This window comes from Oreochromis aureus, linkage group 1, assembly GCF_013358895.1.
Source record: "Oreochromis aureus strain Israel breed Guangdong linkage group 1, ZZ_aureus, whole genome shotgun sequence".
NCBI lineage: Eukaryota > Metazoa > Chordata > Actinopteri > Cichliformes > Cichlidae > Oreochromis > Oreochromis aureus.
The window spans coordinates 19,120,894-19,135,468 of record NC_052942.1 but is presented as its reverse complement, the minus strand read 5'-3'; the positions used below and the strand labels follow the sequence as shown (position 1 = coordinate 19,135,468).

Below are 14,575 nucleotides of genomic sequence, written 5' to 3'. Positions count from 1 at the left end.
GCTACAACTGTAGTTTGCCTCCACCAGTGTGTGAATGTGAGAGTGAATGAATAGTGGAATTGTAAAGCGCTTTGAGGGTCTCGAAAAGCGCTATATATATGCAATCCATTATTATTATTATTATCAAATGATATTAGCCAGGTAATGGTAATGGTCAATACTGATAATTTAAAAAGCAAAGAAGAGATGGGATACACATAAGACACACCGTGTCTGAATAAAAAAATAAACAAAGAAAAAAAAAACGACCCATACTGGGTGATATCATTTTGAATGGAATATAATAGAAGGATATACTGTACGAATTTTAAAAAACGTATTAATCGTGCTCTCTAAACAGCTATAGTTATCCGTCACCAGTGTGCGAGCCACAAAGGAAATGAGCATTGGAAGAGAGGCACAGATTAGAAGGGTGGGGGCTGTGACGTGTCCGAGGTGTAAAAGTTTGCAGAGATGTTAAAAACAGTCCCAGTAGGGTCAATTGAAAGCCCACAGACTACAAAACACACATATGCAAAAATGCCAATTTTCATGCAGGTGGAAGTCCAGGTTAACAACACATTTTACTGCCCCCATATACTACCTGGTTAGCTACCGCTAACAAAAATAGGTCTGTCACTATGACCCAATGCAACCTAATAAACTTCTCACGTGACTGGAAAGTGTGCAATGCCAGGAGCCAGCTAATCTTCAAAGCTTGCACAGTTTGTAAATCTTAGAAACTAACACAATATAGCTCAGATCAGAGACAAAGAAAGGCAAGGCGCTGAAAGACAACATGAAGCTATTAGTATACTAAAAGAATTTCCAGCTATCGTTCCCGTCTTTAGATTTCGCACCTCGTCTGATTGAGGTAGGGTGAAGCTTATCTCAAGATAAAGAAAAAAAACTAATGGATAAATAAAATGAATTCAGCAGAAGAGATTAAAATATTAATACACAACAAGCAAACATTTGTGAAGAAGAACATTAAATAATCTTGCAACTTAAATGGATGTGAAGAACACACATACACAAATGGTCCAGAGATTTAAGACATATTACAGCCTCTCAAACGTTTTAATTTATTTATAATTTGCTTAAGTTAAGCAGTAATCACATACAACATTATGTGTTTACAAAATACTTGTCCAATCTTGCTAAACACATCCTCATGCCCTAACAGTCATCTGTTGCATACTTGTAGTGTTCCTCTTGTGTGTGGAGAGGAAAGGTTTTTTCCCCAAGTGTAAACACTGAACATGAACCAATTTAGCAACTCACCCAGTGCTGATGAAGACTGTTACCAAAGCCTCTAAGCTGAACCATTATCAACAAACTAAATCCTGAACCTTAAAGCCCAAAGTCAAACAAGCATGAGGACTAGTCCTTCTCTCCCTAATTAAAAGAAAACAGCTGGAGCCTTACCAAACCCAGGCCTGGTCAGGCTTGTATGTTGCCCAAATCCCCACTTAATTGGATCATGATTTTGTGTGGTCTTCCTCTCCTTTTAGACTATGATTGTAGGTACAAACTCCTTGATTCTCAAACACCCAGCTAATTCAAAGTTGGGAGCACTTTCATTTCACATAGGTCAAGCCCTGTTCACACAGCACTGCTAACTACTCTCCGTCCTCTTTGATTTCCGCACTGAGTGCTCAAGTAGAGTAGAAAAGCGCTATATAAGAACCAGTTGAGTCTATTCAAAGTCACAAGGTGATCGAGATGCAAAAACATGAGCGTAAACACACAGCAATACAGCCTTACCTGAGTCAGAATCTTTCTGGTCTCCATTTGCTCCAGCAGTGAAGGGCAGCTTCCTTTTAGAGGCCTTTTCTTTCATCTCTTTGACCCCATCATTGCGATCCAATTTGGGAGTCTTGTTTGATAACACCTTATCCTGTGAAAGCAACAAAACACTGGGGTGAGCAAGTGTCTTCATCAGAGCAGTGCACTTTATTTGTCTACTTTACTTTAAAGTCCTAGAAGCAATTCCTGACTCAGCTGCCACCTTGAAAACACCCCCAGGCACATTTTGAAGCATTAATTAAATTAACTTTAATTTCAATGGTCACCAGGAAATAACATCTGATAAAAGACTGCACAAGTTTGCTGACTGCAAACTGAGTTTATAAAAAGCTTTTTCCCCCTGGAGGTTATACATCTACCACCATCTTTTTAAGTCGCCATGTCCCTCTTTCATAACTTCTCTGGCTATACCTTCCCACTGAATTCACTGGCCTGACTCTAACTATTAAGGGCTTCTCAAAGCAAAATTTTTTCCAGAGTTTCTTCCTAGATTCCTGGCCACAGTAAAAGAGCCAGGCACAGGGAGAGGAGGCTAAGCTGACGCCTGCTTGGCTCTGTGGTCTACAGCTGCTGGAAACAATCACAAGCCCCTGTGTATCTGCTATCAACAGATGTAAATACTTATGTGTTTGCCCAGCTTAACTTAACGGTTGTTCTGTGTTTGGGTGCTCATGCAAACTAATTTATCCAGAATAGCTTTTTTTTTTTTTTTTTTTTAACCACAGCCCACAAACAGTGGAAGATGTCTACAAGTTGTTTATGATGTCATCTTCATAATAGTTTCTTGTGTGGTAGCAGTAAATAATTATTCATTATTAAAGCTACTTTAGGTTGGTCCCTTTCTTAAGCAGTCGCCACAGCTGATGAATGTGTGATTTGGCACAGATTTTACGCCGGGTGCCCTTCCTAATGCAGCAGTCTCATTTATCCAGGCTTGGGAATGGAACTGAAGCTGGGTTTGTATCTCTTTCAGCGAGCTACTAACAATTATTCATTATTAATTTATATACATTTTTTACCAGACTAAAATACACAGAATTCAACACAGAATTATTTCTGATGTTGAGGAAAGCAGTAGCTTGTCACTGAGCAAATATATAAAGTCAAAGCTATACAAAGCCATACATTGCATACATTAGGAATCAATTTAAAGTGGACATTTAGAGATATTTGTAGATAATGTGAATATTTGACAGAAACACAATATTAAAAGACAAGTGTTGTATCTGTGTAACAAAAAAGTTTTTAACGTGTCCCCCAGTAATGGCCCTATTATGTTTGATATTTTGCGTGCTGATTTTGACATCACATCGTGTGTTGCGTGACACTTTGTAGCGCTTTGGCCATTCGTGCACCTCAAGATCTTTGTAACCTGGCACGTTGTGCCGTGGCTGCCGCACCTGGGTTGAAGACACAAGTGTATGATTGTGTTGGTTTTTACTGCCATTTTAATGATATTCCAGTACAGAAGCTCAGAGAAGTGCAGATATACAGAGAGTGCTGGAACAGTTTGAAAACTTAAGTTTATGCAAAAAACTTTGCAAAACAACAACTGACAAAGTCTTTGCTTCCGTGTTTTGACTACTTCTTCTGTGGCGTTATTGTCTGAGTGGTGACACTTATCGCTCAGGAGAATACTGCAGTGGTTTCCTGCGCCTTAACGGTGGGTATAAATGCAAGTGACTGTGAGACAAGATTGGGGCAGTGATCATTGTGACCACTGTGGTGGGTTTATCGGGGATTTAAGCCATGACTCGTGTATTTAGGTTTCTACATTTAATGTACTACATGCTTATGCTAAGGAGGTAGAGGAGGTCAGCTGCTGATTGGAAGGTTGGTGGTTCGATCCCTGGCTCCCCCAGTTTGCAGCCCAAATATCCTTGGGCAAGATACTAACCCCGACTTGCTCTCCAATGCATCCATCAGAGTATGAATGCGTATGAATGACAGTAATGCACTGACAGTATAGATAACGGTGCTTGTGTGAATGGGTGTGTATGGGTGAATGCAGCGTGTTGTATAGAGCGCTTTGAGTACTCCAGGAGAGTAGAAAAGCGCTATATAAGAATCAGTCCATAAACAACAACAAAAATAAAACGAAACAAAAGAGAGCTGATACTGTTTATATGCTAAAAATGGGACATTTTAGCCCATTGCTATATGGTTGCTAGGCAATGTTATGGCATCAAAATACATTATACTTCAACTTTTGTGGATAAAAATTATATGTTACTGTTGTGGCATTAAAAGGATACCATGCTTTTAAAGGTGCATTATTTTTTTTTTTAAGAATAAATGATATTACCTAAAAAGAGTTAAGTGTTTTTCATAATTACATTATTTGTCATGTAAGGTTCTGGTCGGTATCGTGAAAGTCTAAATGTACTCTCTTGCAATACAGTAGTCAATACTGGAATTTCAGTAATGACTCCTTGTATGATTCAGACGACACCATCTGTGATTAAGGATTCAAAAACAAAAAACAAAAAGCAAACACAGGATTCAGCACAGAGTGAAAAAAAAAAAAAAAAAATCAGTCCACTATAGCGCCCTATAACTGTACAAATGCTCAAGCAGAACTTCTACATGAAGGATATAATCATATGACGACTCTCTGTTAACTACACAGGTTTAAGGACTCATAATGTAAGATGCAAGACAGAGGTGACATAATGTACAAACAGACGCTTTCATTCACCTAATTTCTCTGTCCTATCTTCTGTACCCTGCACATCTATCTCTATCCTCAGGGCAGGTTTTCTATTATGTGTCAACTCTTTGAACTCCTCCCCCTGCCCTGCCCCAGTCATAAGACCATGATGTCATGGTACAGTAGAGACAAACAGTGTCAGCTACAATGAGCTGATCTTTCTGTCTGCCCGTCTGCATCTCCGCTCACTCCCACAAAGAGAGAACACACCATTTGAGCGAAATTATGATGCACACGTCTGAAGCTACAGTACATCTTAAGCATGGAAAACAGTATGTGAATGATTTCTTAAAGCAAACAAACAAACAAACAAAAGAACCATCACATAGCTCTGGTTAACTGGACTGGGGAAAAATGGTCAATTCACCAACTCAACTCTCTAAAGTTCAACTGGGTTGTTTTTGGAGAATTAAGTGTAAGCAAAGCTTTGACAACTCAAGACTTTCCTCTGATCTGCCTTCACACGACACCCTGTTTGGTGGTCTCCTAGCAATGCGTGCTCTTTTCGTCTCACTCAGTTTTCCACCCACCCCTGTTCGCTTCTTTCCCTCCCTCCCTCCCTCCATATCAGAGTCTGATGCAATCCTTTGCAGAGGGTTGTAAATCCATGCCTGCATAAGCTGTACCTCTCCTTTCTACACCTCTCAGAGCTGCTGCTGGTAGCTGAACAGTTAGTACACACCATGACATCATCAAGCTGCGCCCAAAACTTTGTTCCAACACAAACAGTGTTGACAGTATCTGTGTCAAATTCAAGGTAGTGAATACGTCATAACTGGGCAATAAGGTGACACCATTCAAAAGCACTTCAGACATGTGACTTAGGGCTTTTTAAGAAAACAAACACTGAACCCAAGTCTATTATGCAACAGTCCATTATTTAATTAAGCATTTATGCTGAAGTCAAATGCAGAAGTTAACCAACATCAACAAGGAAGAAAAAAGTCAGGGAGGGGCAATCACAACCTATCATGAGTTACTGACTAGTACATGCTGGTGCCCAAGCTACAGTATGGTTTGGTCTGTGATTTTAGTCTGTTGTTTGGTTGCCAAACCAAGTAACATGAGTGTAAAGTTTTGTGGCTATAAATTAGATGTTACCGTTATGAAATTAAAAATAATGGGATACTTTTATTAGGTGTTACAGCTACATATATGCTAAAAAGGATTGTTTTAGTGTTGGTAAGTGGTTACTAGGTAGCATGTTAATGTCATAATATGCAATATAGAAATAACCACTGGCAGGGACCTGAGATAAACTTTTTTCAACTTCCAGGCAAGTCAAGCAACTACTAATGAGAGTGAAACGAACTGGTGTTTAACATATGACCTGGTAGTAAAAACATATAGGGTTACCAAGGCAGCTAAGCACCGATTTCAAAGTTTTAAAGCGATGCACAATGAGAGAATAGTGTGGATGCAGATTAACGTGCATCTGTGTTGCAGGTTTGGTTGGTGAACTCCTGATTGTGCAAAAGACAGACAGAGATTTGATGCCTTATAGTAAGCTTCCTACGCCTGTTATATAGTACTGCTTAAACATTTTAGGCAGTAAGATAAAGTGAGTTTGAGAAGTGAGTTTTTTTATTTTATTTTTGTATTTTAAAAGGTACCCGTCAGGGAGGTTTTTCTTGAAAAACGTGCAACTGTTCCTCAGTGGATCTAGGACATCCAAGTGTTTGGACATCCCATTTATGTCATCCCAGACTGACTTTAGTGTTCTAACAAGCTCAAGATGTAAAACACTGCACTGATGGGAAAAGCCCAACCTAAAGAGCATCACCTTATTAACATACATTATAATGTATGCACAGAAAGGTTAGAGAGAAGTCTGAAGTCCAGAACTGCATCACTAGCCGTATGCACACATGAACTTTTCAAATGTAAAAAAAAATCTGCTTCATTTACATTTTCTCTTTGATTTAACTTTTGCACATACCAGTACTTATACATTCATGTGATTTGAACATACCTATTTTGATAGCCTATGTTGTCAGAGGGGGGAAAATGCATAACTATGCACAGGTTTCACTTGTGCCCCATTTCCATGTCATGAAGTCAAATGATATTTGCAAAAAACAGAATAAAAACCAATCTGATATCTTACATTCTTCTACAGTACCCTGGCTTTGGGTATCTGCTGATACCTAGTCGCGATCCAGTGAATGTGTTGAATTATTACACTGTATTTTTATCCTTGGGAAACAACTGGGGATCTTTACGTGTAAGGCAACATCAGTCTTGACTCAACGCTATCTTTTCTGACTTAGTCAAATTAAATGCAACAAATAAATACGTCCACAACTATAAATTAGCTGAATTGGCTGTTATTAGTGGAATAACAAACAACAACAGTAAAACAGCAAAGAGATAAATCAAATGAAAAATAAAAATGTATTTGGGTCGTTCTTTTAATTTTTTTGCACTAATCTCATTAGGTTGCTGCATAATGCTCTTACAGCTGCACTAGTTGCTCGTCTTCCTGCACATACATGCGCTTACCATGAAGCTGACAGGATACGGCTTAAATGAAGCAACTTTTATGATGTCTCTTTGATTGAACTAAAGACAAGTTTTTAGCCGCGTCAACTCACTTGACCCGTTTGTGGTTAACTAAAAACTTTTGCAAACATTTATAAAAAAAAAAACAACTACTGGTGTAGCAAGTGTAAAATACTTCTAAACCATATTGCTTTGCTTTTAAATTCATTCTGGCCAGCAACCAACACGCTACACACGCTGAGGTGTGGCAAAGCAAAGCCTGAACAAGAGAGAACTGAACTGAACAGACCGGCCCACTGTCACCAAAATCCAATCTGGAATATGGGAACAGCAAACCTCTAAAAACATACATCACTATTTATATTTCCATGGAATGAGCTGGGACAGAGCTTACAATACAATCAAATGTGCAAAGAAGAATCTTACTCTTATCAATTATTTCATTTACACTCTAGATTCTACTCATTACTTTGGTTGGTAAACTAAAAGTAAATACCTATAAACTGCAGAGTGATGCAACACATACATTGCTCTACTCCACAGTACATTTGAGATGAGCTCTGTAAGCTGACAAGTCAGAACTTGCCTCCAGCTGGTCCACAGAACCAATGCAAAGCATGGTGTGACTGGTAAACAACAACATTAGTTTGGGACAGAAAGCTTTTTGATGATGCGTAAGGAACTGTCAAGCTTACGGAGGTAAACTGGTAATTACTGAATAACTAAACTGATGTGAGCGTCTCAGGTTTACGACCAAAAGGTCAGAAAGTGCTGTTTAAAGGGAGTAAATGATTTCTGCTGAAGAGCACGTGTCCTGGTCATTCAGTTCAATGATGATCTAAACCCCAATCTAAAACTAATTTAGTCATTACTTTAACTCATGTTTCTCCACCAAGTGAAACAGGCTTTGTTGCTGTGCACTGTGTTTACTGTATGCCTTTCAATCTTACCTTTTTCCCACCTTGCTTTTCCACCATGTCGGTGTTGAGTGGGAAGTGGTCCAGCTGGGGGGTTTTAGAACCCCCACCTTTGGGCATCGTTCAGCTCTCCCCACGCCAAGCTTCATTCACGCTGCCATTGCATCGTCATCAACCGTCTGGAACAAAGAGAAAAACAAAATGGTGGGTGGATGGAGGGGAGGGGGAGTTTAGCACCTGACGTTTCATTGAAAACACATTTACACACTGCCAGACGATGCAGCCATTAGTGGTACATCAAGCACTCCACTTTCAACCATTACACCCCTGGCTCTGGAGGAAGAGCATTTAAAGAGGGAGGAGAGCTGCAGCTGTGGCAGGCAAAAGGCTTATCTGTTCACCACGCAGAACCCAAAGAGCAGTAAGAGCCGCCTGAATACTTAAAAAAACTTGTTAGAAATCTCTGTTAAGTGTAAACCCAATCAAAGTACAATTACTTTTAACAGAGGCATGCTATTCATATCAGCTACATCTTAAGTGCTGACATTCTAGAATTTAGGAATGACAACAGGGCAGACTATGTCCAAGATATTGCATAACGCACATGTTGTGGGCCTTGGAACAGCTGAGGAATGTCTTTAGAAATTTAACCGGCACGTCTCAACAAAAACCCAAACAGCTACTTACCGCCAAAGCTAGCCAGCCCTTGTAATTGTGGGCTTTACCCTGTACTAATTTATGGCATCCTTGCCATAGTGACTAAGGAAGGTGATCCATTGTATTACAGCAACAACAACAAAAACAATCATCTCTGGTATAAGTGGTTTTTCTGTAAATTCACAATAAACCATGAGAGTTCTGTACAGTTTATTGTGCTCTGTGTTCTTAGTGTCTACTTTGCCTTACGTGCAAGTACACAACAATATGTGCATTACTATCCACTGCCTTTCCTTCATGGCCTTCTGCTTCACAGGGCCATGAATTAATCATACATTCCTTTCCTCAATTCTCTCCTCTGTAATGTACTTTCTCTAAAGAGTGCGTCCAAATGTGATCATCCCTGTGACTGACTGAGTGAGTGAACAGATGAGGCCATGGCTGCATTATTTTTTCCCTCTACTTTGAGACACTGGCACTCCTATCTTCCCTGGCGCCACTTCCATCTCCACTCCACTTCCCTCCCCCCACCCTTCTTCCCTTCGCTCTGCAGTTATCCTATTCAAAGACTGCTATTTATATCCTTCCAGGCAAGTCAGTCAAGTCAAGACAGCCAGCCAGCCAACCAGATAGGCACACAACTGCAGTGGACGTACTGACCCTCTTTACCGCTGTATAGAAAAAGACATGAGAAACACAGCAAACCACAGGCTCCTTCCTCACTCGCACAGTTCATTGTTAGTCCCTCTTTGCTACTGGTAGGCACTTGCTGCAATCTCCCTCAACTCCCACCTTTCACCACACCAAACAAAGTGACAGGAAGGTCGACTGCTCTCAGAAATAAACAAACACTGCAGCCACGCACAGACACACACATTAAACTGGGTCAGCGAGGCTTCTAGAACAATAATCTGCACTATTTTGGGACTACTATGATAGATGATTATAGCAACCGAGCATTTCGCTGATATGTGAAACACAAGAAAATGCTGTTTGCAAGCTTGCAGTCACACAAAGGCACACATGGAGAGGAAACCCTGTTTAAAACCAAGGGGCATCATTTCCTGTGTAATTTCATGCCAATAACAAGACACCCAATATCTGCTGACAGTGCGTTTATGCGTTTCGCCGCTGAACAGTTGATTATTTTCATATGTCCATTTATGAGTGTACATACAAGATTTCTACAAAATGTCACTTTGGGATGTTTTACAACCAACACACAAACTTATTTTCTCCAAGAACAAATTGCAAATTCATTCAACATTACTAAAGAAAATGAGTGTTTGATTAACATTACACTATTTAGTTTAATTTCAGCCTTTATAAGATGATGTGTAATGGAAACCAAACATTACTAACTTGGCAACCACTGCAAAAACTACTCCCACTCAATTACTTGGTGGGTTTTATCTACATATTGAGAAATGTAAGTGATCATGAGCTTGCATATAGTGGGAGTGCGTTAAAGTGGTGCTGAATAGTAATCTAGGCCAGCGAACAAAACAACTTTCAGGTGTTTTGAGGTGTTAACGATTGAAAAGAAGTTTAAGCACTTGCTATCTTTAAGGTGCCAGAAACATTGGTGACCCATAAGGAATGATCAGGATTCCTACATTGATTAGTCATAAAACGTGGCCTTCAAACCAGAGACAAATGCAATATGATAAAACACACTGAGAAATTCCACATGGTGCACTTTTGTGCCAATGACTTTGCCTAAACCTACTTGGTGTCAGGTGTTCCAATTAAGGAGATGAGATTGTAAGTGTGGCTTAAGAGGTGTCACTCCCTATAAATAAAGGCATACAAAGTCTGATTACTGTCAAAGCCGTGTCTTTTTGAGAGAGATCAGTTGATGTGAACCATGGCAAGATTGCTACTACATTTACAGGCTAGAAGCATTTACAAATGGCTAGAATTCAGGTCCACTACCTGGGAATGGGCGTCCTGTAAAGATCACATCAAAAATAATCCCAAAGTAGGTGAAAAAAGACCAAAAGGTAACAGCAGAACAACTGCACAAATCTTGACAACTTGTCCACAATAAGAAAAACACTGAATAAGAATGTTCATATCAGGACATCGCAGCACATCTGAAAAGGCTCTCCAGATATTTCACAAGACTCGCTGGATAATGTTGCTAGATAATATTCTGTGGACATGTGAGATCAAAGTTAAACTTTCTGGCAAAAACCTAAGGGACTTCCAAACTGTAAGAAGAAATTTTTTTTCAATGGAATGTCACGACACAAGACCATGACCTGAAGCTTAGGAGAGTTTAAGGCAATGAAAGACAGGGTTACAGAGCACACAAGAAAGTTAATAATAAATTAAAGGATAATTTTAGAACAAATCCCTTAGCTACTTGTGACATAACATGAAGAGGGCTGTTCAACCAAAACATCCCAGAATTATTAATTAATGCACTCGATTTGTAGTGAGGAACCGTCCTCACATCTTCCTCACCTCTGTCCTGTGACTCATAAGTAGCTGCAGGATAATCTGAGGGTTTTTGTTGTGGCTGTATGAGTTACTAAATTCAACAGTTCATTTACATTCTTCAGCCTGGCTTTTGTTTGTGTTTTACAAAGTTTTGTCAAATGTGTTTGTTGTAACTGTGTCCCATTTCAATTCTCTTCAAGCGAGAAATCTGTAGTTACATTTTTAATCAACGGGGCAATACATTTTAAGTTTATAAGCAACCAATTAACTGTTGCCTGCTGACTCGCTCCCTGACATCAGGGGTAGGGAGAAAAAAAAAACAAAAAAAAAAACATGCACTGCACTGTTGAGTTTTAATGTTTTATGCATGACGTCAGCCAAGTTAGACGTGGCCATGGAGATAACTGCAGAAAGGAGTGGTGAGTGTTGAGCCAGAGAAGCAATCTCTTCTAAATGAAGGACAGGACCTGCCAGTACTACTCTCCAAGCTTCTCTCACCCCTGAATAAACACACACACCATTCTTTCTATGCCCCCTGTCCCTCTCTATCTTCATCCTCCTGTAGCATCCTCTCTATCCCGAGCCACTCCCTCTGCGGTCAGATGGAGGCCAACACTTCAGCATATTGCAGCATACCATGTGCATACTTGCAGAAGCACTGGGACACATCACAAGCACACTTGTACTGGCATGAGGTCAACTTCAAGAGTTAGTTTACAATGGTTTCAAAGCCTACAAGGCAGATAAAATAGAAGAATGGACATAAATGCAGTAGCATTTAATAAAAGGGCACACAGCTGTGAATTTATTTCTTTTAAAGCACAAGGGACATTAGTGTGCTCTGCTCATACAAAATTAATGTTCTATTTAAAGATAATGTGTACAGTGACGCACATGGAGTTTTCTTATCAAGCATATAAGAAGTGCCGTTATATAAATGAAAATGCTATTGCATATATCTGCTGCAATAAAACTGCAAAACACCTCAACCTCAAAGGCTCACAGACCAAACTCTACCATAGCCAGCACATCCAAGCAGCTGCTCTAACACAGACAAGCAGATACACACAATTTTGATTATGTATGGAGAAAACGGAGACATAAAGACACAAACAACTATAGCAGAGAAAAAGTGAAGGTACAGGTGCAGATTTGAAAAGCAATTGTTTGCTCCAACCCCGCTCCACTCCCAACTCTCAATGTACACACAAAAACACACCTCAAATTTTCCACTGTGACAGCTGAACAGTGCAGCAGCTGCACACAGGGATGGGCATGTTGCTCTGTCTGCCTGTGCTCGTGTTTGTGTGCGTCGTGCGTGTATCGACCTCGCTGCCTATTGCACAATCAGATACGAATCAGCACCGCGCACACAAACACACACAAACTGCCAAGCAGTCAACTCGTATCTTGATGTTGGCTAACAGATGCGCTACGACTTCTCCATTGTATCATAAACGGTGAAACAAGTGTTACGCAGGTCAAATGTCCTCATAGCAGAGATGCTCAGGAGTTGCAGTTGTGATTCTTTGCATACTGGACCTAGAGCTCTAGTAAGATCAAGGCCTTTCAAGTGTACTCAACCAAAGACACCAGTTCAAAATAATGCCTAAGAACAGATACTGACACAGCCTTGATTTAGCATGACTCACCCCTAAATACTGTGATACGTTAGAGGATTACACAAACTGGTAAAGCAATACAAACTCCCTTTGGCAGAAATGTAATGGTGAAAACCCTCTTTTAGTATCTATATTTAAAAGATAATAAAGATCTTAGTTGGGAGCACAAGTCCTCATACCTCCTGCTAGGTTATCCATTTGACAATTCATGGTGAATTTACCAGTTACAATTCCATATAAAAGGTGCTGATGCAAAATACATTTTCAGCCCAAACCCGTTTACCTCAAATACAGATTTCTCACCAGTACAAAAGCCACAGAGTTTTTCCACACTTGGTACTTATTGGAAAAAACAGACAACTTAATTTTGAGTACAAGGAGAAAGCATCTATGTTTGTTTATAATGAAGACCTTTATGTTCTTATTAATTTTGAGGGTGCAATAGGAATTTAAGTTAAAATTTAAAACCAAATTATCATATTTACTCTAGTCGCTTCCCATTATTTATATTTTTTTAAAGGATTATAAAATCTTCAAATTATAGATAAAAATAACAAGCAAAAACAAACAAACAACAACAACAACAACAACAACAACAAAAAACCCAACAACAACAAAACCCCCCGAAAAAACTGTACCAAATCATTGTGCCCTAGTTTGTGTATGCGTTTACCCTGCAGTCTATTGACATGCTATGCAGCAGATAAGTCTACAGAAAGACAGCAACAGCAGCAGCTAGCTAGCCTGTTTGGTGTGCAAATAAAACCAGCCTGGCTCGGCTGCTGTATCCTGGCAACCAAAGCCCAGCTTGGCTGCTCAGTCCCTGACCTGGGCCCATTCACTTCATTATAAACCTGTGTAGAGAAGAAGAGAATGGCACATGAACACATACACACGCACACACACATACACGCACACGCACAAATATGTGCTAATGCAAAAACAAGCACATAGAGAAGATGCATTACGCTAGAAAAGAAAATATATGCCTACAAAAGGAGCAGAATTACTGTGTGCATAGTGCTGTATTAAAGAACTCTGATTATCTCTGCTTCTGCGGGTGGAGGCCAAGCTTCTACAGTTTTATTAAAAAAGAAAAATAGAAAATCACACATGAGATATGCTATTTTCCTTAAAACTACTTTGCATTTTCAGCAAAAAAAAGTTTCTAGTAAAATACGACATTATGAGATGTGAATCTTTCGTGCCTTCTCTACTTTAAAGTCAATGTTATGCTTAAATGCTGATATGAGAACGACCACATCTGGATATGACAAAATATATCTGAAATGTGAGTGGGAGTGGTCCTATTATCTAGGAGGAGAGAGAGCCAGGGAGCAAGAGAGGAGTGAGATGTGGGGAGGAATCCAATCACTGTGTCTGATTTTCTATTCTGAGCACGTCCACTCTCCCTTACACCTCTCTGTTCCATCCAATAACAGCTCAGGGCTTGCTGCCTGCCTGCCTGCCTGCCAGTCTGGTAAATCATGCTGTCTTTGCCAGTGACCTCGCTAAGATAGTGGCAGGCCTGTATATATATGCAGCTCGGCTGCAGGAAAGGCCAGAGACAATCTAGTGCATTTTGGCTCTCTCCTCTCCAGTCCCTCAGCTTCATCAGTGCTCTGACTCATTCTCATTTCTTCCCTCTCACCTCTCTGAGTACTTCTCTCTGATCTGCCTTTCTCTCTATTTTCAACATCTCCCTTTCTCTCCCCCCTCTCTCTCTCTCTAAAGCCTGACATTGCCACAGCAACGTGTGAGCACACACGCACACGCACACACACAGAAGGCCTGTTGCCTAGCAACTAACAAATGAGACAGATGCAGGCCTATCAGAGAAGCCAGTGAAAGAGCTGTGGACCGAGAGAGGAAGCCTATTGATAGAAGAGTGCCTCTGCATATCAACCTCAAGCAACGAGGTTTCAATCCCTCCC

At 40.1% G+C, this 14,575-nt stretch overlaps 1 protein-coding gene across 2 annotated transcripts in view; it reads right to left on the bottom strand.

Moving 5' to 3' along the window:
• Positions 1-14,575, bottom strand: part of ankrd11 (ankyrin repeat domain 11) — a 105,582-nt gene that overhangs the window by 21,107 nt on the left and 69,900 nt on the right. For both annotated transcript variants that reach the window (XM_039609772.1, XM_039609777.1), the window contains exons 3-4: positions 7,951-8,096; positions 1,747-1,879 (exon numbers count right to left, since the gene is read on the bottom strand). In XM_039609772.1, coding sequence (XP_039465706.1) covers positions 1,747-1,879; positions 7,951-8,037 — 220 coding nt within the window. In that variant the 5' untranslated portion in view covers positions 8,038-8,096. The remainder of the gene's footprint in view (positions 1-1,746; positions 1,880-7,950; positions 8,097-14,575) is intronic.